General features: G+C 50.9%; 1 protein-coding gene across 5 annotated transcripts in view; it reads left to right on the forward strand.

Annotated features, from left to right (window-relative positions):
• The window catches only part of LOC135264558 (hypermethylated in cancer 2 protein-like), a 51,771-nt gene extending 40,001 nt beyond the window's left edge, over nt 1-11,770 (forward strand). For 4 of the 5 annotated variants that reach the window (XM_064353268.1, XM_064353270.1, XM_064353266.1 and 1 more), the window contains one exon: nt 9,203-11,770. In XM_064353268.1, the coding sequence (XP_064209338.1) occupies nt 9,232-10,962 (1,731 nt within the window). In that variant the 5' untranslated portion in view covers nt 9,203-9,231 and the 3' untranslated portion in view covers nt 10,963-11,770. The remainder of the gene's footprint in view (nt 1-9,202) is intronic. The other variant, XR_010332735.1, reaches the window with a different exon arrangement.
• The last annotated feature ends 11,752 nt before the right edge of the window (nt 11,771-23,522 follow it).

The following is a 23,522-nucleotide window of genomic DNA, read 5'->3' on the forward strand; positions in this document are numbered from 1 at the left end:
CAGCCCCTTTCCGCCTTCATTATCCCTGAGTCTGCCACAGCCCTTTCCGCCTTCATTATCCCTGAATCTGCCACAGCCCTTTCCGCCTTCATTATCCCTGAGTCTGCCACAGCCCCTTTCCGCCTTCATTATCCCTGAGTCTGCCACAGCCCCTTTCCGCCTTCATTATCCCTGAGTCTACCACAGCCCCTTTCCGCCTTCATTATCCCTGAATCTGCCACAGCCCCTTTACTGCCTTCATTATCCCTGAATCTACCACAGCCCCTTTACTGCCTTCATTATCCCTGAATCTACCACAGCCCCTTTCCGCCTTCATTATCCCTGAGTCTACCACAGCCCCTTTCCGCCTTCATTATCCCTGAGTCTGCGCGTCTCTGGCACCAAAGGGTTAATGAGCTGGGGGAAGGAGCTGGGGGGGGGGGCTCCTTGCCACTCTAGAGTGCTGAATAGGGGCATGTTTATGAAGATGAATGGGCAGAGAGATGAGTTTTAGGCGTGAGATGGGTAATTCTCTGAGGAGCTGTAGTGTGGGGGAGGGGGAGGGGAGAGGAGGGAGGGGGAGGGGCTGGGAGATGGAAGGCCCCCTCCGCCTCTGGCAGCGACTTCCGTCCTCGTGTCTGACTGGAATGTGAGGCATTTCTGCACGGGGGGCTCGGGGGGGGGGGGGGTGTCCCTCCCCTGTACTGCACCACACAGCCTCGGTCCCACTGGCCTCCCACCTGCCCCGCTCTTCAGCCCAAGTTCCTGTGCGTTTCAGACCCTGCCAAAGATCTGCGTGCGCTCTTTCCCTCTCTCTCCCTCCCTTTCTCCGTCTTTCTCTCTCTCTCCCTCCCTTTCTCCGTCTTTCCCTCTCTCTCCCTCCCTTTCTCCGTCTTTCTCTCATTCTCCCTCCCTTTCTCCCTCTTTCTCTCTCTCTCTTCCTCCCTTTCTCTCATTCTCCCTCCCTTTCTCCCTCTTTCTCTCTCTCCCTCCCTTTCTCCCTCTTTCTCTCTATCTCCCTCTCACCCTATCTCCCTCCCTCTTTCTCTCTCTCCCTTCGCAGGCATTTTTCCGGGTGCATAATTTATGGATTTTCTAATTCCTGTCAGCCTGGGGTCTGAGCTCCTACTGGCTGGTACTTACTCCCAGGGACCGGAGGAGGGGGGGGCTCAGTACATTATCGCCTACATCCTGCTTTTATAGGCCTGGCACATTTGACAGGAGGTTTTATTTGGACTCCAGGGAAACGGCGGGGAGTTGTTCCCCTGCGGGTGCCGATGGAGGGCGGGTTGGGGGAGTTGAGTGGGGTTTGGGGGGGGCCGCCGTACGCTCGAACCCTTCTGAAGTCACATGGGGGGTGTGGCTAGGCCACATGGGGGGGGGGGCTGGTTGGCGGCTGCGGAGGCTTGTTTACGGGATCAGTGTCTCTGCTCGCCACGCTCGCTGCTCCTGTGAGGTGATTGGTCGTAATCTCGTGCTGCTTCACATGACTCCACGGCGGACTTTGCCCGACCCTCCCCCCCCTCTGGTTTGTAGTTCCAGCAGTATTGGCACTCAACCCTGTCCCTGGATACCCCCCCCGCCCCCGCTCTCCTAAGAGGAACATGCCTCAATCTGTTGCGCGTAACGTGAATTTCACGTTCCCTTTTAGGGGGCGTGTCTCGTGGGCGGTACTAACTGACCTCAGAATACTCCGCAGGTTTGCCCAAGCAGACCTTTCCTATCGCAGCCCGAGCTAAAAATACAAGAGGGGGCAGGGGTGGGGGCAGGGGTGGGGGTGGGGGCAGGGGCAGGGGCAGGGAGTGCGGTTGGCATTTCCTGCAGACCCTGGACCGCCAGCCTCAGGTCTGCAGCTGGGGTTACAGATAACCAAGCAGGGACACGTTTATTTATTTATTCCATTTTAATTAATCTTGAAATACTAGGCGCTGTGTGTCTCAGGTGTGGGCGGGTGGAGATCTGCTCCCTCACCTGAGTGTGTTTCTCAGGGGTGGGGCTGTGGACTCTGACAGCGGCACTCATGCCTGGACTTGAGTGAATCACAACCCCCCCCCCTTTGCCTGGTAAGGTAGAGGTTGCAGGTTTGATTCCCTGGTGGGGCCAAGACTTCTTACAACTCATCACAGCACTTAACCTGAGTGAAGTGTTTGCCTGGGTTGTGGAGTAATGTGTTTGAGTGGATAAACTGTCTGCTGTGCGTGGAGGTGGGGGGAGGGGGGGGGGGGAGTGTTAGGGTTAGGTGTGGTGGTTGGCTGTTGGGTTAAGATGCTGTTGGGTTAGGGTTAGGGTGCTGTTGGGTTAAGGTTCAGGTGCTGTTGGGTTAGGGTTAGGGTGCTGTTGGGTTAAGGTTCGGGTGCTGTTGGGTTAGGGTTAGGGTGCTGTTGGGTTAGGGTTAGGATGCTGTTGGGTTAAGGTTCGGGTGCTGTTGGGTTAGGGTTAGGGTGCTGTTGGGTTAAGATGCTGTTGGGTTAGGGTTAGGGTGCTGTTGGGTTATGGTTCGGGTGCTGTTGGGTTAGGGTGCTGTTGGGTTATCAGGGAAGCGCGTCCTTGTCTTGCTGTGACCCGCTCTGTGTGCGGTCTTGCTGTGACCCGCTCTGTGTGCGGTCTTGCTGTGACCCGCTCTGTGTGCGGTCTCTGTGTGCGGTCTTGCTGTGACCCGCTCTGTGTGCGGTCAGCGATTCCTGCCCAGACGGCCGCTCCCCAGCCTCTTATCTCAGGTAAACTTTGCTCCTCCTCCTGCCCACCGTCCCCCTTCCACAATTCCCAGAAACAAACCGTAGCCAGATTTATGTTCGCTGATACGGCGCTGGGGGTGGGCATCATGGTGAACTTCAGCCCCGAGTTTCAGTCATTAAACCTGCACTGGAGCCCTCTGCTAATTGTATTAAACCGGGCAATGGTCAAGTTAAGAAGTGCTGAATACTGCAGAGTTTTGTGGTTCGTTATTCCTGTAGTGCGGAAGGCTGCTCGAGCACACGGACACATTTTGCCATTTTATTCCGTTAGGAATGAGCAGTTCCCGTGGCTCTTAGTTTCAATTTAAAAAACGGAAAATAATAACTTTCTGTGCTGTCCCCAGTTCCTGGTAGAGTTGTAGCCATGGAAACGGAACGGTGACCAATGACAGGATGGCTGTCGGGTCTTTGTCCGGGTTGAGGGCAGACTGTTGTGTTTCCGTTTGAGGGGGCCTCAGACCTGTGAAGGAGCCGCTGCCATGTTTGCCTCCGCAATAACTGCCTGTGTTTGCAAATATCACAGAAACATATTCATGTTTGCACGTGTTTAACACCCCTGTTTCAGACACAGTAATGTGATTATTTAGGTCCCTTTCCACGGCAGTGTAATTATAGTGTGATATGATAGTGATGCTCGTGGCTGGTGGAGTCTGCCTCTTTCATGCTGAAGTACTGCCCCTCCAGGGTTTTACTTCCTGTTTCCCCCGACAGCAGAGAGAGGCCACAGTCTCTCTGCCAATGGGGCGTGAGGTTTCTTTCACTTTGCACACCTGTACACAGCTGATTGTATGCATGCGCTGGGTCTGTAAAGGTGGATATCGGACATGCGTTGGGTTTGTAAAGGTGGATATCGGACATGCGCTGGGCCTGTAAAGGTGGATATCGGACATGCGCTGGGTCTGTAAAGGTGGATATCGGACATGCGCTGGGTTTGTAAAGGTGGATATCGGACATGCGCTGGGTTTGTAAAGGTGGATATCGGACATGCGCTGGGTCTGTAAAGGTGGATAAGCGGTCGACATGCGCTGTGGGCTCGGTGTAAAGGTGGATAATCGGGTGACATGCATGCGCTGGGTCTGTAAAGGTGGATATCGGACATGCGCTGGGTTTGTAAAGGTGGATATCGGACATGCGCTGGGTCTGTGAAGGTGGATATCGGACATGCGCTGGGTTTGTAAAGGTGGATATCGGACATGCGCTGGGTTGGTGTGTTACTTTTTCCCACTGTTTATTTTCTTCCCCTTTTGAAAAAGATTTATTGTAGAAATTTCATTGACTAAATACTCATAATAGATAGCTATAATATAATGACTCCTATGATGACACGATAATCCCTATGATAATCTAAGAATAACACCTGTGATAGAACGATGACAGCCCAGATGATGATCATTTTATGATCATATTGATCATCTGCAATGGTGCTCAAGAGCCCTTATTCTGTATTGAGTTTTGCAGGCGCTTTTGTATAGAGTGACTTGCACTCTTGACGTTCTTTTACAAACAATCGATCTATACAGCTGGATATTTACTGAAGCAGTTCACTTTAAACATCCTCACTGGCAGAGATTAGAGCCGTCTCCTGGGAGTGGAGCCGGGCCAAATCTCGGACCCAATCTCAGGCCCTTAACGGTTGTACTGCACTACTGGCCACACTGCTGGAACTGACTTTAACTGCAATCATGTTGACATGCCCAACGTGGCCAAAAACAGAGACCTTTAACATGCGGAAGGGACCTCACCCACAGAGCAGTGCTGGGAGATTGTGCTGCGGGGGGGGAGGGGTTGGGTTAGGGTTGGGTTGGAGCACTGCCAGCTCTTCACACGAGGTTTTTATACGCTCAGGCTGTCCTCCTTATTGTGCCGTCTGTACCGTGCTGAGGAGGTCTTCCTCAGGGGTGACGTTGGCTGCTGTGGGTTCTGCTCTTACTAGCCTGTTCCTCAGTGGTGACGTTGGCTGCTGTGGGTTCTGCTCTTACTAGCCTGTTCCTCAGTGGTGACGTTGGCTGCTGTGGGTTCTGCTCTTACTAGCCTGTTCCTCAGGGGTGACGTTGGCTGCTGTGGGTTCTGCTCTTACTAGCCTGTTCCTCAGTGGTGACGTTGGCTGCTGTGGGTTCTGCTCTTACTAGCCTGTTCCTCAGTGGTGACGTTGGCTGCTGTGGGTTCTGCTCTTACTAGCCTGTTCCTCAGTGGTGACGTTGGCTGCTGTGGGTTCTGCTCTTACTAGCCTGTTCCTCAGTGGTGACGTTGGCTGCTGTGGGTTCTGCTCTTACTAGCCTGTTCCTCAGTGGTGACGTTGGCTGCTGTGGGTTCTGCTCTTACTAGCCTGTTCCTCAGGGGTGGCGGTGGCTAACGGCTAACGGCTAGCCTCTGGGGACTCCTGCGCCTCACGCGGTCCAGCATCGTCTCACCTGCTGCTTCTGTTCCTCCGGCGGGTCTCATCTGCTGGTGGGGTCGGATTCCTCAGTCCCTGCTCACCCTCGATTGTTCCTTCACAGCTTTATGTGAACCGTCATCAGACGCGTGGACATCGGGAACGAGCTTTCACAGGGATAGATTTCCTTATCTGCACATAAACCATCTCCCAACTTCACTCTCTGTTTGTGACCTCATGCTGTTGAGAAGATACCAATGTTGCTTTATAACAGTCGTAACCAACCCTGTTCCTCCTGGAGATCCACAGTCCTGCAGGTTTTCACTCTCTAACACACCTCATTCTACAGCTAGAGATCTTGTTGAGCTGCTAATTCGTAGTCAGGTAGCTAAATTGTGGTTGAAGTGAAAACCTGCAGTATGGTGGAGCCCCTGGGTGCCACTGCTTGACAAGCCGAGGCAGGTAACATTAGCTGCATGCGTAACCTTGGTCTGGTTCTGGCGAGGCCTTGATGTGGGTGTCGATGCTTCTTTGTTGTTTAGCAGGCGGAGGGGCTGGGTTGTTGCCAATCAAAATGATGACCTTGTGAATAGCAAATGCATTGGAAAAACTAGCCTTTGAAATGCAGGTTTTCCTTTACCGTATTGATTTGAGAATTCCCGCGTGTCCTGCAGGAGCTGCTGGCTCCATGGATGTTTCATTTATAGCTCCTGGGGGGGGGAAGCAAGCAAACCGAAAGGAATTTCACTGGCTTAGATCTGCCCAACTAGTTGCTGTAAATATGTGCAGTGGATACACACTAGTGTCAGGAAGAAGGAACTTAATTGGCTGGGTGTGATGACTGTGTGCTGCGCTAATGCTAACCTAGCCAGTGTTCTGAGTTTAGAATGGAGGGAATCCTGAACTGGCTTTGACTGAAACAGACAAACTTAGTAACTCCTTAATTCTGTTCTCTGCCTTCATTGGGCCGATCATTGGGATGGCAGGTATGCCATCCCGCCAAGTTACGCCTTGGCGGGGGCATGCCCCCATACCTATACAGCACCGAGAGTTTGGCACTTTTCAGGGTTCCCCACAGAAATAACCACAACAGCCACAGACATACAGTATACAGGGGGATTCATGAAGCTGTTAGACTTTCTCGTTGCGGCTGTTAAAAAGGCAGAACTACTGGCAGTTGGATATGGGCTTGCTCTGTTTCCTGGGGGTCTTTCCTTCCCACAATGCTCTCCTGTCTCTCTGGCTCAGTTGGAGCGGCCTGGGAACCACTGCCCCCATGCACTGATGGGTAATACAGCTGATTGGTTCAGTGAGTGCAGGTTGGGGACACTGTGCTGTAAGAATCGAGCTGATTGGTTGAGTGAGTGCAGGTTGGGTCATGTGTTGGAATGGTGACTTTTCCACACTTCTCGGGTGACGTCTCCTCTCATTCCTCCAAGCGTCTGTGGCGTAAATACTTCTGTTTCCTCCTGATTTACGGCCTCCCCTGGAATGCTGCTCGTTCATCACACTTGAAGTTCACACCTCAGTGCTTCAGATTATTTGCATATACAGTGTTTAACTGATGAATATTAAAATCTATAACTGGAGCTTTTCCACCACCCTCCAGAAAGCGATATACAAAGTTCAGTGCAGTTCACACACAGCAGGGTTTGTTATGATGAACCTGCCACAGGCCTTTAGCCTGGTAGCCTCTCCTGCGCAGGACTTCACAGCCTGGTGAGTGGTGGGTAAGTGGGCTGTGTAACATTCATACATTAACATTAGCTTGTGCTTCACCCAGAAATATACATTTTCACATGCTGGTGTGAGGTGAAACGTGTGCGCGTGCGGGGGGGAGGGGGTCGGGTCGGATTCGGACGGGCGCAGGGAGAGTTACCGAAGCCCCCCCAGGCAGAAGAAGAGCTGGCACTCGATCGGGTTCTGCCACGCCCCCCCTGCTGTGTGTGCAGGTTCTCAGTCTCAGGTTTCTCCTAATCCGCCCCCCCCCCCCACACAGACAATGGGGGGCCTGGCCATCGCTTCGACCCAAATGCAAGGCACACTGAGCGAGATTACAGGAGCTACTGTTTCACCTCCCGGCGTGTGTGTGTGTGTGTGTGTGTGTGTGTGTGTGTGTGTGCGTGTGTGTGCGCGTGCGTGTGTGTGCCTGTGTGTGTGTGTGTGTGAGAGACTTTCTCTCTCATATTCAGGGCTTTAGCAGGCCTGTGAAGCCTGGATCTCTGCTCCTCGGTTTGAGCTGCAGTGTGTCTGAGCGTACAGGAAGTCACTGGGGATGGCGGGTGGTGGGGGCTGGGGGGCAGGGGGCAGGGGGGCTGGGGGCCTGGGGGGCGGGGTGAAAGGGATTGATTTCTGTCCCACCCTCTGCGTTGCGCTCACCTGCAGAATGTGCGGTGTGCACCAGCCTCGTGGTGGGTGAGGCCCGTGCGTTTGTGGGGAGGGCTGGGTCTGTGGGTCGGGTGGGTCTGTGTTTGGGCTGGGTCTGGGGGGCGGTGTGGGTCTGTGTTTGGGCTGGGTCTGGGGGGCGGGGTGGATCTGGGGGCGTGTGGGTCTGGGGTGTGGTCTGTGTTGGCTGGGTCTGGGGGGCGGTGTGGGTCTGGGGTTCGGTGGTCTGTGTTTGGGCTGGTTCTGGGGGCGGTGTGGGTCTGGGGGTCGGTGGTATCTACGGCTGCGTCAGTCCAGCCGGTGATTGTATCAGCAGCGGAGGTCTGCATCTTTCAGTGGCCCTATAAATATTTTACTGGGGCACTTGCTGCAGTCTTTGGGGGGTGGGGGCGTGGAGGTGGGGTGGAGGGGGGGTGCTGTGCTCTTTGTTTCTGAGAGGGCTGTAGGCTTTACAGCTCTTTGGAAAGCAGCTGAGTATTGCCTCAGAATAATTACAGGGTGGGGGGGGGGTGGGGGTGGGGGTGGGGGGGGGGGGAGCTCTTTGACTTAAGCTTCACATCGTTTATTCTGCCCCGGGCAGATCACCCAGGATTTGTGCATTTTTGTTATTGTTGTTGTGCAGGCCTAGCTTCTGCGCCTTCATCCCTATAACCCAACATGGACTGTCCCTTTAACCCAACACGGACTGTCCCTTTAACCAAACACGGACTGTCCCTTTAACCCAACACGGACTGTCCCTTTAACCCAACACGGACTGTCCCTTTAACCCAACACAGACTGTTCCAATTTAACCCAACACAGACTGTCCCAATTTAACCCAACACGGACTGTCCCTTTAACCAAACACGGACTGTCCCTTTAACCCAACACGGACTGTCCCTTTAACCCAACACGGACTGTCCCTTTAACCCAACACAGACTGTTCCAATTTAACCCAACACAGACTGTCCCAATTTAACCCAACACGGACTGTCCCTTTAACCAAACACGGACTGTCCATTTAAACCCAACACGAACTGTCCCTTTAACCCAACATAAACTGTTCCAATTTAACCCAACACGAACTGTCCCTTTTTTACAACATGGACTGTTCCCTTTCACACAATGACCGTCTAGAAACTATTTCCAGTTTGGCAACACTCGACCAAGCAGCTTTATTTCAAAGCCCTGTATGTCCAATGGCTAATGAATGCATGCAGATAGTAGCTGTAGCTATTCAGGACAGTTCAGCAGGCAGGGGGCCAAATGCATCTCTCGTGCTCTCCAGGCTCTAGTAATACATGCATATTTAAAAAGGCATCTATTGTGCGGACAGAAGTGCATGTAAGGCTGCATTTCATTCATACATTCTTTATAGATAAAGGTGGATGATAATTGGCCGATGTGCTCCATTTATAAAGAGAATTGGGCCCCCAGGAATAAATCAGTTTAACAAATGATGGAATTCATGACAGACTGAGGACTTAGGGATTTACAGTGGAGCATCATTGTTTTACGGTGCTATTTTAATGTTGTCCTGTGTGTGAGTGTGTGCGCGCGCACGTTTGTTTGTGTGTGCATGTGTGTGTGTGTGTGTGTGTGTGTGTGTGTGTGTATCAGAGTGTGAGTGGTTCTCTGCTGGTTTCTTAGCCTGGCCCTGGTGATCTCAGTGGGGCTCTGGTGTGGGTGCCACTCTGGAAGCTGAATGTTTTTTGCGTTTGATATTTAATGCTTTGCGTGCCTCTTGCAGGTGTACAGGTGTAGGAAGAGAAGGTGGAAATGGAACTGCCAAATCATGCCAAACAAATACTGCTACAGCTGAACCAGCAAAGAGCCAAAGGTTTCCTGTGTGACGTGATCATCGTGGTGGAGAACGCCCTCTTCCGGGCGCACAAGAACATCCTGGCGGCCAGCAGCATCTACTTCAAGTCCCTGGTGCTCCACGACAACCTGATCAACCTGGACACGGAGATGGTGAACCCGTCCGTGTTCCGGCAGATCCTGGACTTCATCTACACGGGCAAGCTGCTGTCCTCGGAGCCGAGCAGCGAGCAGAACTTCACCGCCCTCTTGACGGCGGCCAGCTACCTCCAGCTGCACGACCTGGCGGCGCTCTGCAGGAAGAAGCTCAAGCGCAATGGGAGGGTGGTCCCGGGGAAGCCCAGCGCCCCCGGCGGGGGCCGCCCCCTCCGCGCCCCGAGGCTGTCGGCCACGCCCGCGGGGCACAAGCGCTTCCCCGGGTCCGACTGCGAGAGCAAGCCCCCCGACGACCGGCTGAAGGACAAGCTGTCCGACGACGAGCTGTTCGTGGGCGGCGGCCTGCAGCCCGGCTCCGCCCCCCTCCGCCGCTCTGCGGGGAAGAACGGCAGCAGCGGCAACCTCAGCTCGGGGAGCGGCGGCGACCAGGAGCTGGGCCTGGACCTGTCCAAGAAGAGCCCGTCCGACAGCACCGCCACAGAGGAGGTGAGCCCCAACAGCCTGGCCCAGGGGTCCCCCCAGTCCGCCTGCGCCTCCACCGCCAACAGTGCCTCCTTCGAAGACTCCGCCCCCAACCCGCCGGGCCTGGACGGCGTGGAACCCATGGATGTGAGCGGGGGGCCGGAGGAGAAGAACCCGACCCCCCCGGACGCCGGCCAGCCGCGCAAGAGCTCCCGCCAGGTGGCCCGGAAGAAGGAGTGGCCCAAGAAGGAAGGGGGCGGGGCCAAGGGCGAGGAGAGGGCGGTGCCCAACGGCGTGATCGTGGGGCCCAAACCGGGGGAGGGCCACTGCGGCAGCAGCGGGGGGGGCAGTGGCAGCAGCTTCGCCTCCGACCACTCCTTCCAGTGCAAGGAGGAGGAGGAGGCGGAGAACGGGCAGGACCACAGCGAGGAGAGCGGGCAGAGCGACGGGGAGGGCGGGGCCGGGGGCGGAGCCGGGGGCGGGCACTCCAGCGCCAACTACGTCTACCGGCAGGAGGGCTTCGAGCCGGCGTTCGGCGACAACCTGTACGTGTGCATCCCCTGCGGCAAAGGCTTCCCCAGCTCGGAGCAGCTCAACGCCCACGTGGAGACGCACACCGAGGAGGAGCTCTACATCAAGGAGGAGGGCACCTACGTGAAGGAGGAGGAAGAGGAGGAGGCGGAGGACCTGTCCGCCAGCACGCCGGCCTTCGGCGCCGGCTCCGAGCCCCGCCCCTTCAAGTGCACGGTGTGCAGCAAGAGCTACAAGGACCCGGCGACCCTGCGGCAGCATGAGAAGAGCCACTGGCTGACCCGGCCCTTCCCCTGCAACATCTGCGGCAAGATGTTCACGCAGCGCGGCACCATGACCCGCCACATGCGCAGCCACCTGGGCCTCAAGCCCTTCGCCTGCGAGGAGTGCGGCATGCGCTTCACCCGCCAGTACCGCCTGACCGAGCACATGCGCGTGCACTCGGGCGAGAAGCCCTACGAGTGCCAGCTCTGCGGCGGGAAGTTCACGCAGCAGCGCAACCTGATCAGCCACCTGCGCATGCACACGTCCCCGTCATAAAGCCAAAGACTGCAGCCCCTCCTCCTGCAAACGCACGCACACTGGTACTCACACACACACATGCAAGCATGCACATACACATACACATACATTCAGGTACTCTCACATGCACAGATGGGCACGCACCCACACAGGTACACCCACACAGGACACAGGTGTCATTGCGCAGGTGTTGCCGTGGTGAAAAGCTCCGTCTCAGAGCAGCCCATCCTGCAGCTGTGCTGCTCTGCCCGGGGGCGGGTGGAAGGGCTGGGTGGTATTCTCTGCTGCAGTGAGTGTCTGTGGGTTGGTACCCTGGCACCACGGGCACGGCGGGCACCTGAGGCCGCTGCGTCACCTCCATAACGTCGCCATGGTTTCCGCCGACTCCCGCCGCTGTTGCCGGGGCATTCCCGCGTCAGACCGCTTCAGCACCAAACACGAACCGAGGCAATAAGTTTAAAGCAGAAAGGCTGCAGGTCCAGGGCACAAGCGATTGATCCTGTCAGTAATGGGGTGGGGTGGGGGGGGGGGGGCATGTCTAGGCTTTAAACCCTTTCTGTGGTCTGTGGGGTCCACTGGCCTCACTGTGGTCACATGGTTATTTTAGTGTCCCAAACGCACACATCCTGGGGTTGGGGGGGGCTGAGTTCTCTGCTTTATTTTCTCTGGTATGTTCATTTATAGATAATAGGGGTATTTCCTTCAAAACAAATAATAGAGGTACTTGTTTTATTAAAAGAACTTGTAATGTTTATGTGAATGTTTAAACTGGAAGGTTCTGGGGTTGTTCCTATAGTGAAGGGGGTTGTGTTTGGGTGGGGATGTGGGGGGTGGGTTTGGGGGGGCGGGGGTCTTTTTGGTGTAGGTTGGACTTGTTCACAGTCCTGTAGGTACTTTTTTTTTTTTGTCTGTATAGCTTTTCTCCCTTCACTAAAAAAAAGAAAAAAAGGCAAGTCTACTTGAATAGGCTTGTTACATTGCTACCTCTTAATTATTCTCAAGAACAATACAATGATTAGTGAAGTTTCCAAATGTAATTAATTGTACAGTGTGTGTAGAGTACAGCAACTTTAAACCTGATGCTCTATCCAGCCCAGCGCTCAACAGAGGTTTTTAGTGCTAGATTTTACGAGTTTCATTTTTATGATTGTTTTCTTGTCAAAAGAAAGGATAGCTTTTTGGGTCCTGCGTGCTCAGGATTTTCACCTCAAAATGTACTGTAATGTCCTTGCCTGGAGCAAAAAGATGGTTGCGTTTCTGAAGTGTGTTCCAAAGAGCTCGCGAATGTCAGGGAGATGAGGAGCTAACTAAAACTTTGCTATAGAAGTTCATAACCAAAGTTAAAAGATATGTCCATAAATATATAGGCGACTAAATTATTTTCTGTTTAATTTCCTTTTTTTCCTGTATAAAAACAAATTGTGAATTGTATGATTCTAGGTAAAGAACTCTTTTGAAATGGTGTTGGAATCTCGACTAATGACTGTATTTATGACCGAGGTATGTCTCTGTGGTTTGCGATAAAACTTCTGCTGATTGGTGGGCCGGTAAAACTGTAAACTTTTAGTCCTTCAGAAGTTTACGATGTTCCCTCAATTTTTAAATTTTGTTACAAGGGTCCTCATCACTTTATTTACCTGTCTAGTGGGACTTATGATTTTGTTCAGTTCAGACCAAAAAAAGAAAGAAAAAAAGATTAGATAATTATATTCAGATTTTTATGTGAAGTTAAGTTTTTTGTTTTAGTCCAGACTTGTGTGAACCTGTATTGAAAAGTAGGGAACAGTGATGTAATTAACGACTGTGGGATTCGGTTGACCTGCTTCAAATGTTTATAATCACAGCTCACTAGCGTAGAGTTTGCTGGATCCCGTACATGATGCGGAGAATCCTGTAGCGTTTTGGACTTGCCAGAAGGACGTAGCAGAGAGCAGAACAGCTTTACTTCCTTTCCCTGAACATTCCAAACTAGACCACCACAGACAAATGCTATTAGCCATGAGCTAGACCACCATAGAGTAATGCTATTAGCCATGAGCTAGACCACCATTGAGTAAGGCTAGGCTACCATAGATGAATGCTGTTTGCTCTGAGATAGACCACCAGAGATTAGTGCTACTAGCTCTGAACTAGTGCACCATAGATGAATGCTATTAGCTCTAATCTAGACCAACAGTCATGCTATTGGCTCTGAACTAGACCACTAGCCATGCTATTTGCTGGACCACCATGGAGTAATACTATTAGCTTTGTGCTAGACTACCTAGCACAATGCTATTGGCTTTGATGTAGACCACTAGGTTCATGTTATTGGCTAGACTACCATAGTGATGCTTTGATGTAGACCACCTTGGAGTAATGATATTAGCTTTGTGCTAGACCACCACAGAATAATGCTGTTAACATCGACAGACTACCAGAGCCATGCTGTTAGCTAGAACACCATAAGGTAATGCTTTTTTCTTGAAAACCACAAAGTGATGCTTTTGGCTTTAAGCTAGACCACCATAGAGTTGTGCTATTAGCATGTTCTAGACCACAGTTAAAGTCATGTTTAGCTCTGAGTCAGACCACCAGTCTTTCTATTGGCTAGACCACCATAGAGTGAATAATTTAGTTTTGAGCTAGACCACCATTAAACTGCGTTTTCTGCTTACAGCTAGACTACCATAGAGTAATCCTGTTAGCTCTGAACTAAATCACAGTATTCAAATGCTACTAGCTGTGAGATGGACCACCATAGAGCTGTACTGTTATAGCTCTGTGGTGGCCCATGCTTGCTTTCTGCTGGAAGTCTGTAGTTTAACTCACCCTGGCCCTGAAAATACACCTCCCTATTCCCTCTCTCCTGCTCTGTCCATTTTAGCTTTCTGTGGGATTGATGCAGGCGTTTGTTAATGGTTAACCGAATACCCAGATATATTCGTTAGCATCCCTGGTAGATGCACTGGACAGCTTACTTCTCATATTACCATATGTCATTTTTTTCATTTTTATCATTAGATTATCCGCTTTACACTGCTATTTTCTTGACTACATTGCTGATGCAGTTAGTGAATACAGCATTTACTCTTGTAAACTGTGAAACTGTCACGAGCCAAATTGTGTAAGAAGTCTTAAACCTCTGCGAAGAGCAGGTGTCCAGTGTGTCTTAATCCCCGTGCTGGACCCGCCGTCTGAGGCGAAGGCATTCCTAACGTTTCGCTTTATGCTGGACTTCATTACCCAACATCTTCATGTTCTGTGTTAAACTTTATCTGCGGGGTGCGGCTGTGATCAGCTGTAACCTGTGATTGCAGGCACCTGCATCCTGGACTTCTCCCTGCCCAGCATGGCCGACTGTGGCCAGATATGTTTTTTTTTAAAAACTCCAGAAAGTTCCCCTCTTCCATTTTGGCACAAAACCGAACTTTCAGTTCAGCCAAATTTTTCAGGCCAGAGTCACGGACAGATCTGATATGTGGCCTTGCCTTACAGTTTAAAAATGAATAAATTAATAAATTCCCCTTTATTTTCAAAACAGCGGTCCTCGTCATTTCTGATGAGGATGACTTTACTGGGAATGACGTCTCTAATATATTTATACTTTAAAATGACCCCCCCCCCCTTTGGGAAGTCCAGGATGCACTGCTTTTGAACGGCTGTTTGCTGTATGGCATAACGTCTGTGATTCTAAAGCTGTGCAGCAGCATGACATCCAGCCGTCTCCACCAGGACCGCGGCTCTGCAGCTCAATGAACTTTTGAAAAAGAACTCCATACTGTGACAATACTACTACTCAAAAAAACTTCAGGGATTGTTCTGTAACGGATACATTTGTAAGACATAGTATTGTATCGATTTCTGTATTTTAATGACAAAAAGCAAAACACTAGTTTCATATTTAAGATTTTAAGAAAGGGGGGTACTTTTTCAATTAATACAAAAGGCCTTGACAAAAGGTTAGGCAGCTCAAAATACAGAAATGAGAACCTACTGTTTTAGTTTAGTTCCGGAATGTGTTCCAAATAAAATAGTCATAAAGAAGTATAAAGAAAATAGCTCATACCCAAAATCCACAAACTATTTTTTAAACCAAAGCACATTTTTGAATGATTATGGAACCCTTTGTGGCGAAAGGAGACGGATATATTTATCTCATTGTTTACATACGCGTACAGTTTGAGACCTCAGCGCAAGTGAGGCCAGTCGGAGACGCGACTGCTTTTCTGCCAAAACGGCCGGGGTGGTGCTGACCCTCTGGACGGCCGCTGCATATTTTAAAGGGGGCGGGGGCGGGGGCGGGGGCGGGAGCGGGGGGGCCGTCCAAAGGCCTCTGCCAGCTGCCCAGGCCCTCTTTTAGACGCCTGGTCTTTTGTGACCCCACATTCTAGCTGCTGCCTTCAATGGGGCGAAGCTTTGGGTGAGGGGGGGGTGCTGCGTTTCCTTAAAACTCTCGGTGAAAGGGGGTTTTCTTTTTCTTGACACCCCGTTGGACTTGAGCTCAAATTTTACTTTTACTGTTTGCATGTTAAATATGTAAAGACATTTGTTTACATAAGTGTGGAAGAAGAATACAGTTGACAGATTTCAAGTTAAAAATGGTACCTCAAAATAATCCACTATGGATTTTCTACTTTTTTATTTTAAAGTATAGCAGCCGTGATACTTACTTGTGAACCTGTTTATCAGGTGGCGGTCTTACTGTGAATGTGTCCCTTTTTTGCCGTTTGAACTTTATTTCTATTTCTGAGCTGCCTGGCGTCTGTGCAGGAGAAAAGCAAACCAAATCAATGACTGGCCTCACTTTGAAAACAAAAAAAAACTAAAAAAAAAAATCTGGTGCAAACACTTATTGACAGTGTTCTTTTTTTATCAGATGTCTATTATTGTGAGTGATGAATGTATTTATTTCTCTGGCCCTGCGCTCGCTTTCGCTAAAGAATTTTCTCGGTGTGAGAGAGGAGGTGTCCGCAGGGTCTTTCTTGTTTTTGTTTGTTTGTTTGTTTTCTGGATTACAAGCTGAGAAACAAGATTAAGACACGAAAACAGCCATAAAGCATTATCTGTGAAGTATATGCAAGGGACTGGTTCGTTTGGCTGCGGACGGCCAACGATAATGTTCTTTGTGTGGTTCTGATGTCCTCTTGTCTTTGCAAAGACGTACAAGCAGTGCACCATGGGTAAAATGGCCCATGTCCTTCGCACAAAAAAAAAAAATGTTTCTGTGGTCAGTTTCCACTGATTCGTCCACTCCTGTGTGGTTCTGTGGTGTTCTGCAAAACCTCCTGGTTCGGGTGGTGAATACTGCCGTGTCCATCGCTCTGTGTTTGCTGTACATTATCCAGCCGGGCTGCCAGCGGGGACTGCGGTTCAAAGCTTTGCTTTAAGACGGGATTCTGAGAGGAGTCTGCATCGTGCATTCTCCTGAAAGCCAAAGCTTTTTTTGGGAAAGGTTACAGCATTAATTTATCTTCCAGTTCACCTCGCTGACTATTACAGATGACTGAAATAGCTTTATGAAAATGCACTTTGTATGTTTTAAAAAGCTTCAAAATGTCCCTGATTTGTCTCTCTCTCTCTCACACACACACACACACACACACACATTCTCATTTAACACAGCTGTTCTGTGGCGTTGGTCAGCGTGCGTGCGTGCGTGCAGTTCCATTATGCAGTGTTATAAAGCTTTAAGACTCCACTGGGCTCTGAGACTTTGAGGCTCTTCTGAAGGCTCATCCCTTCCTCCTGTTCCACTTTTTCCTCTACACAGTTTTCCTGTTCATTTCGTTTGTTTGTTTGTTTGTTTGTTTGTTTGGTTGTTTACCCAGCACATCCCCACTTCTCCATGCTCGGGCTCTCATTCAGGCCTCCTGATGGCTGATCGCCCTTTTCTCACCTGATGCGACCGCTCCTCCCTGATTGGCTGACTCGTCCGGCTTCCTCAGCCTGATTGGCTGACTCGTCCGGTTTCCTCAGCATGCTAAACCAAAGCTGACATCTGCTCTGTCCCGCGTCTGAGCTGTAGGCCACGCCTCCTCAGCTGATGCTGCCGTTCAGACGCTTTCTGACCTCATTTGAAAGCTTTACTGAAAATACCCTCCTCCCCACCCTCTGCCCTGTGAGCTCTTACTGTCCCAGGTCATCCATTTGTGTGTGTGTGTGTGTGTGTGTGTGTGTGCGCGCGCGCGCACATGCATGTGCACGCATTTGTGTATATATGTTTTGTAGATATACTCCCACAACTGGCTCATCAGTATTGATATCCAAAATGTTACACAGAGTACCTCAATGTAATCCCTAGTGTTTACACTCCCATTTGTGGCATTGATTCCTTAGTAGTTCAGTTGCATTTTAAAGGAGAAAACTAGCTGCTAATCTAGTACTTGAAAATGCATGTTGGAGCTTGATCCGTCTGGGTTAAGATCAGTTTATTGATGTGTGTTCAACGGCACTGACCAGGAGGAACAGTTTAGGAGTAAAACACACCCTCTGTCCCCTCCATCCAACAAGCACGCACACATGCGCACACACACGCACGCACACACACGCTCACACGCCCCTCATTTGGGCCTTGCACCGCTCTTGCCGCTGGCAGTACCCTGGCTGTTTCCGGGCTCCTCAGAGAGCTGTATTCAGGTTCGAGCTGACATGGTCGTGCAGCTCAAAAACTCAACGTGTCAAAAATGTTGTTCAGTGTAAAGAGGTGAGCGTTCAGTCTTGCAGTCTTAATGTACAGCGGTAAAAGAAAAAAAACTCTTATTTTATGATCTTTTCATTAAAAGCTTGATTGAAAACAAGTTCTTCTCTCTCTCTTTTTTTTTTTCTCCTGGGTGGTGTGTGGGTATAGTCTTGTTCTGCCTGAGCGGGGGTGGGGGGGGCATCGCTGCTCCAGCCCCAGTGCTGGCCCTCCTCGCCCAGCTCATACCAGGCTCCTCCTGCTTTGTGGGCACGTTGCGAGTCAGGCACGTGGACCCTTCTGCAGGGGCTCATGTGAGCAGTGTTTCTGCAGCATCAGGTGGTTAAGTTTACATGTGATACTGTGTTCCTGTTTTCCTGGGACGGGGTGGTCATGTGACAGGGGGATCGTGACTAGGCGCGCTGCAGATGCGCATGCTCAGGTGGCCCTTGCACACCTGTTTTCCACCTGCATGTCCACACCTTGCTGGCTCCCCTGGCCCCTCCCACGCAGGTTTACCTGCCGCGGGGGCCAGGTGCAGCTTCTCCGGACAAATCCCGTTTCACAATAACGCTGTCCTCCACCAGATACCAGAAACAGCGTTCCTCCCCCACACCCCTCCCCAGGGCAGGAAAAACCAGCACAAATGTGTTCAGTAAATGTAAGAGTGTGTGTGTGTGTGTGTGTGTGTGTGTGTGAGTGAGAGAGAGTGGGTGTGTGTGTGTGCCGTGTGTGTATGTGAGAGAGTGTGTGAGTGAGTGTGTGTGTGTTGGGGGCGATTTCAGGAAGCCTGCTGCATATCAGCTAGGGGCAAATGACTCACCCTGTTTCTCTTTCTCTACCTCTCTCCATCTGCCTCTATCCCTCTTTGTCTCTCCCTCTCGCACTCTGTTGTTCTCTTCCTCTCCCTCTCTCGCTCGCTCTTCCCCCCTCGTCTCTGGGTCTCCCTCTCTTGGGCAAGTTCTTTGTTCCATCTTGTTTAGCATCGGGGAGAATTGGGGGAGGGGGTGGGGAGGGGGAGCAGTTGGCATTTTTATGGGTCCTGAGCGACTCATAATGGGCCCCTCAGACTGTGCCCCCAGTGGTGTCACATGTTAAATGACCCTGAATGGGGTCGCGTCTCGGGACAAAGAGCCGGGTGTTGATACTCTACCGACACCCCCCTTCCACCCAGACGCACTCACACACACACACGCTCACACACACACTCACTCACACACACGCTCACACACACTCACACTCACACAATCACACACACAATCAGCTTAACCACGGGTCAAAAAAGTAGAGTCAGTCATTCTAAAAAGGGTCTGTCTGTATCTTTTGGCTGGATTGTTGTCATTGGCAAAGCCTGTGTACCTGTTAAAAATGTTCGCTGATGTTGAGCAGTAAGTTGAAATCTTGTGGTGCTCCCTGACGCTCCTGGCCTGTTTCTCTGCCACACAGACCGCTCTGCCACACAGACCACTCTGTCACACAGACCGCTCTGCCACACAGACCACTCTGCCACATGCACCGCTCTGCCACACAGACCGCTCTGCCACACGCACCGCTCTGCCACACAGACCACTCTGCCACACGCACCGCTCTGCCACACAGACCGCTCTGCCACACGCACCACTCTGCCACACAGACCACTCTGCCACACGCACCGCTCTGTCACACAGACCGCTGTGGCACACAGACTGCTGTGGCATACAGACCGCTCTGTCACACAGACCGCTCTGCCACACGCACCGCTCTGCCATACAGACCACTCTGCCACACAGACCGCTCTGCCACACTCACCGCTCTGCCACACAGACCGCTGCTCTCCCTGTGCAGCAGAGAGGGTAGGGACATGCAGAAACGTGGCTGCAATTAACCTGTGGCATACCTTCCTTGACAGGGAGGAATTTCCCAGCAGCCCTGGGGGGTTGGTGGGTGGGGGGGCTGTTGCTTGTCTGCTCTTGCCTGTGCGGGTCTTGGAGGCCAAAGAAAGACCCCCCCCCCCCCACCCCGAGCTGGGAAACCAGTGTTGTCTCTCCCCATCACACGCTTTCTGCGTCCTTTACTCAGCTGGGTTGCGGATCTAACATAAACCACAGGTTCTCTGACTCTGACTGGCCTCTTCCTCTTTGCGGTAAACGGAACTGCATTCTGCAGCTTTCAGACGTGTTGCTTATGTAAGGCCAGCGGGGTGTCCTGGGCTACTGTGCTCAACGCTGGGTCTCAGATCTGTTTTGTAGGCCTCCATTTTATTCTATTTTTTTTATTTATTTTGCACTGTGAGAATTGAGTTAAATTTTAAGAGATGTACTGCAGGGCAAGCGAGCTGGACCTGCGCTGAGTCCGGTCTGGCGCGGTGTTGGCCCAGTTCCAGCCCGGACTTGTTTGCTGTCTCAGAGTTCTGACTCGGCCTCTGGTTGCCGTATGAAACTGGGGTTCAGAGTGAGCACTCTCTCTCTCCCCCCTCCCTCCCTCCCTCCCTCCCTCCCTCCATTCTCCAGGAGCTGAAAAGGGAGGGGCATTTATGTGGACTCCCCCCGCCCCCCAGGGAAGCCCCTCAGAGCTCCAGGCTGCAGGGCTGGAATTGATTTTGTTCTTACAGGTACTCTGCCAGCCTGCAGGTATACTGTGAGCCAGAGCACATCAAAGGCTCTTGGCGTGGTGGTGCGAGGCCTTGCATTAATAACCCAGCACTATCGACGCACAGCGGGTGCAGCCCAGGTGCATTATGGGCCCGCGGTCCAACAGAATTATTCTGCAAGTGGTGCTGAAGGCCAGGGTCGTTCCCCCAAGTCCTCTGCTGTTGGGTGGGCCTGTGTCCCGGTTGGCTGTTCCTATTGGCTCCAGGCTTTCATGGTCATTATTACCTTATTAGTATTGCCTTGTTATTATTGCCTTCGTGCTGTGCTGGGGCTCTACCACCACGGACTGAAGCTAAGTAGGTGCAGGCTTTCTCACATCTAATACAGTAAGGGGTGATCTTCCCTATGGTCAAATAAACCAAAATTTTTTTTGTGTAGTGATGGGGACACAGTGCTTTTAGAGATACCAACTTTTGGATGAGATGTTAACCTGAGGTCCTGACTCACTGTGGTCATTAAAAATCCTGTGACACATTGCAAAGAGTAGGGGGGTTCCGTGGTGTCCTGGCCACATTCTCAAGTACCTAATCATCTCCCAGTTTAATTGGCTAATATTTAGGGTGTCTGGAGAACATTTATTTTTATTATATAGTTGTCGTTATTATTGTTATCATTGTAGTTGTAATGATTGGGGTTCCCAGCCTTTAGCCCCGCGTGTTAGCCGCACAGCCTTTAGCCCGCACAGCCCCGCGTGTTAGCCGCACAGCCTTTAGCCCCGCGTGTTAGCCGCACAGCCTTTAGCCCCGCGTGTTAGCCGCACAGCCTTTAGCCCCGCGTGTTAGCCACACAGCCTTTAGCTCCGTGTGTTAGCCGCACAGCCTTTAGCCCCGCGTGTTAGCCACACAGCCTTTAGCCCCGTGTGTTAGCCACACAGCCTTTAGCCCACACAGCCTTTAGCCCCGCGTGTTAGCCACACAGCCTTTAGCCCCGTGTGTTAGCCACACAGCCTTTAGCCCCGCGTGTTAGCCGCACAGCCTTTAGCCCCGCGTGTTAGCCGCACAGCCTTTAGCCCCGCGTGTTAGCCACACAGCCTTTAGCCCCGCGTGTTAGCCGCACAGCCTTTAGCCTTTAGCCCCGCGTGTTAGCCGCACAGCCTTTAGCCCCGTGTGTTAGCCACACAGCCTTTAGCCCCACGTGTTAGCCACACAGCCTTTAGCCCCGCGTGTTAGCCACACAGCCTTTAGCCTTTAGCCCCGCGTGTTAGCCACACAGCCTTTAGCCCCGTGTGTTAGCCGCACAGCCTTTAGCCCCGCGTGTTAGCCGCACAGCCTTTAGCCCCGCGTGTTAGCCGCAGCACATTCTCCAGCAGCCCTGCTCTGCGCCCAGAGCCCACACGCTGCTCTCCAGCGCTGGGTGTTGAAGAAGGAGCGCACGGGGAGGGCAAATGGTGCCAGAAATGTGCCCGTCTCTTTCACTCAGACCCCCGTCAGCCACGGGGGGAGGGAAACACACACACAAGAATGAAAGAGAGCGAGAGAGAGAGAGAAAAAGGGGGGGAATGAAGAATAAAAGCTGACCTCCTGAATGCTGAATGCCAGCTGTGTCGCCCCAGGATTAATACAGAAGCTCGGTACCTGCGTTTCCCTCCGCAGAAATAAACCTTCTTTTTTTTCGTTTTTATTGTGCGTCCCTGTTCTCCTGCGGGCCTGGCCCCAGATGGAGCTGAATGTGAGCGTGGGTGCGGCGGCAGCGGCGCTGAATGGGCCCTGCAGGTGGTGGGCATGGCGACAGGCTTCAGCATATGGGCCGGTTCAGCGGGCAGCGGGGCCCACTCTCCACCGCCGTGGCCCTTTTATTTCCATTCAGCCACCGCTCCCTGCTAACAGGCTTGGGCTGCCGGAGCACAATCGCGTTTCTGTTAATAATGCGAGCTCCTTTCTCCGTGCCCGTGGGGAGAAAGGGCCGCAGAGCGGTGGGAGAAAAATGCAAAGCGGAATTTTTTGTCACCTGCTTTTCCCCCTCCTGGTCTTTTCATTGGATGCTAATGTAAGCTACCGCGCGGGCTACAGCAAAGGCGTACGCTAGTATTAGCACCGCGTCTCGGCTGTGGCCAGTGCGGGTTTGGGTGTAAGCGTTTTGTTAATTAGCGTGGCGTGTCATTGAGGTAGCGTTGGCCTTTATTAATCCGCTGATTGAGCAGCTGTGTCCGCAGAGTGCCTTCACACCCTCATTGTTCAGTTATCTGTTGGCAGGGCTCTTAATGCAGACAGTTTGGAGTGAAGGGGACGCCTCGTTAAAATGAAGTTCGACAAAAACGATGGAGTCGATCGGCGGAGCTCCACAGGTGGAGAGTACCCACAATGCATCAGGGGTCCCTCTGAAAGTGCACTTCCCTTCTCAGTCAGAAGATCAACACATCAAAGTACCTCGATAAGAACCAGGGTGTGATAAATGATTTTGTATTCATCTGAATAAAAAGACTAAATATTTGTTGCATTTTTTTCACTTTGCTGTTTTCCCTGATAACACTTTTCTTCATGAACTGCTTCAAACAGATTTCTATTCATTTACTGGTTGTTACATTAACATAATTTCCACTGAATAAAAAAATAATAATTTAAATATGCATATTGATTTAAGCACAGTTGTATTAATTTACTTAACCATGGTTGTTAAATTAACATGATTTCCAATCCATCTGAGTAAAATAATGAAATTTAAAATGTTTTGTAATTTTTTTCCAATTACTGGGCATAAGACAATACACTTTAGTGTTTTGGTGTTTTCCCCCTGAGACTCATATTCATCATAAATTTCTTCAGAGTCATTTCTGTCCTGGAACATCAGATTGGATGCAAAATTAAAAGTTTCCCAGACCCTCTGAATACAAAAAATAACATTTAAATATTTTTCAGATATTTGTCACTTTTTGGACATAAGACTATAGTCTTTTGTATTTTGATGTTTTTCCAGAAATTCTTTTTTTCAAAAATATTTCTATGCACATTTCAACTTATTTATTTCAACACTGCAGCACAATGTAAATGATTTGCAATCCATCTGAATATAAAATTGACATTAAAATATTTTTCAGATATTTGTCACTTTTTGGACATAAGACTATAGTCTTTTGTATTTTATCCAGAAACTCTTTTTTTATAAATATTTCTATGCACATTTCTATTTATTTATTTCAGCACTGCAGCACAATTTAAATGATTTGCAAGCTATTTGAATACAAAATTGACATTCAAATATTTTTCAGATATTTGTCACTCTTTGGACATAAGACTATAGTCTTTTGTATTTTGATGTTTTTCCAGAAACTCTTTTTTCCATAAATATTTCTA

The sequence above is a fragment of the Anguilla rostrata genome, chromosome 10 (genome assembly GCF_018555375.3).
Source record: "Anguilla rostrata isolate EN2019 chromosome 10, ASM1855537v3, whole genome shotgun sequence".
Taxonomy (NCBI): domain Eukaryota; kingdom Metazoa; phylum Chordata; class Actinopteri; order Anguilliformes; family Anguillidae; genus Anguilla; species Anguilla rostrata.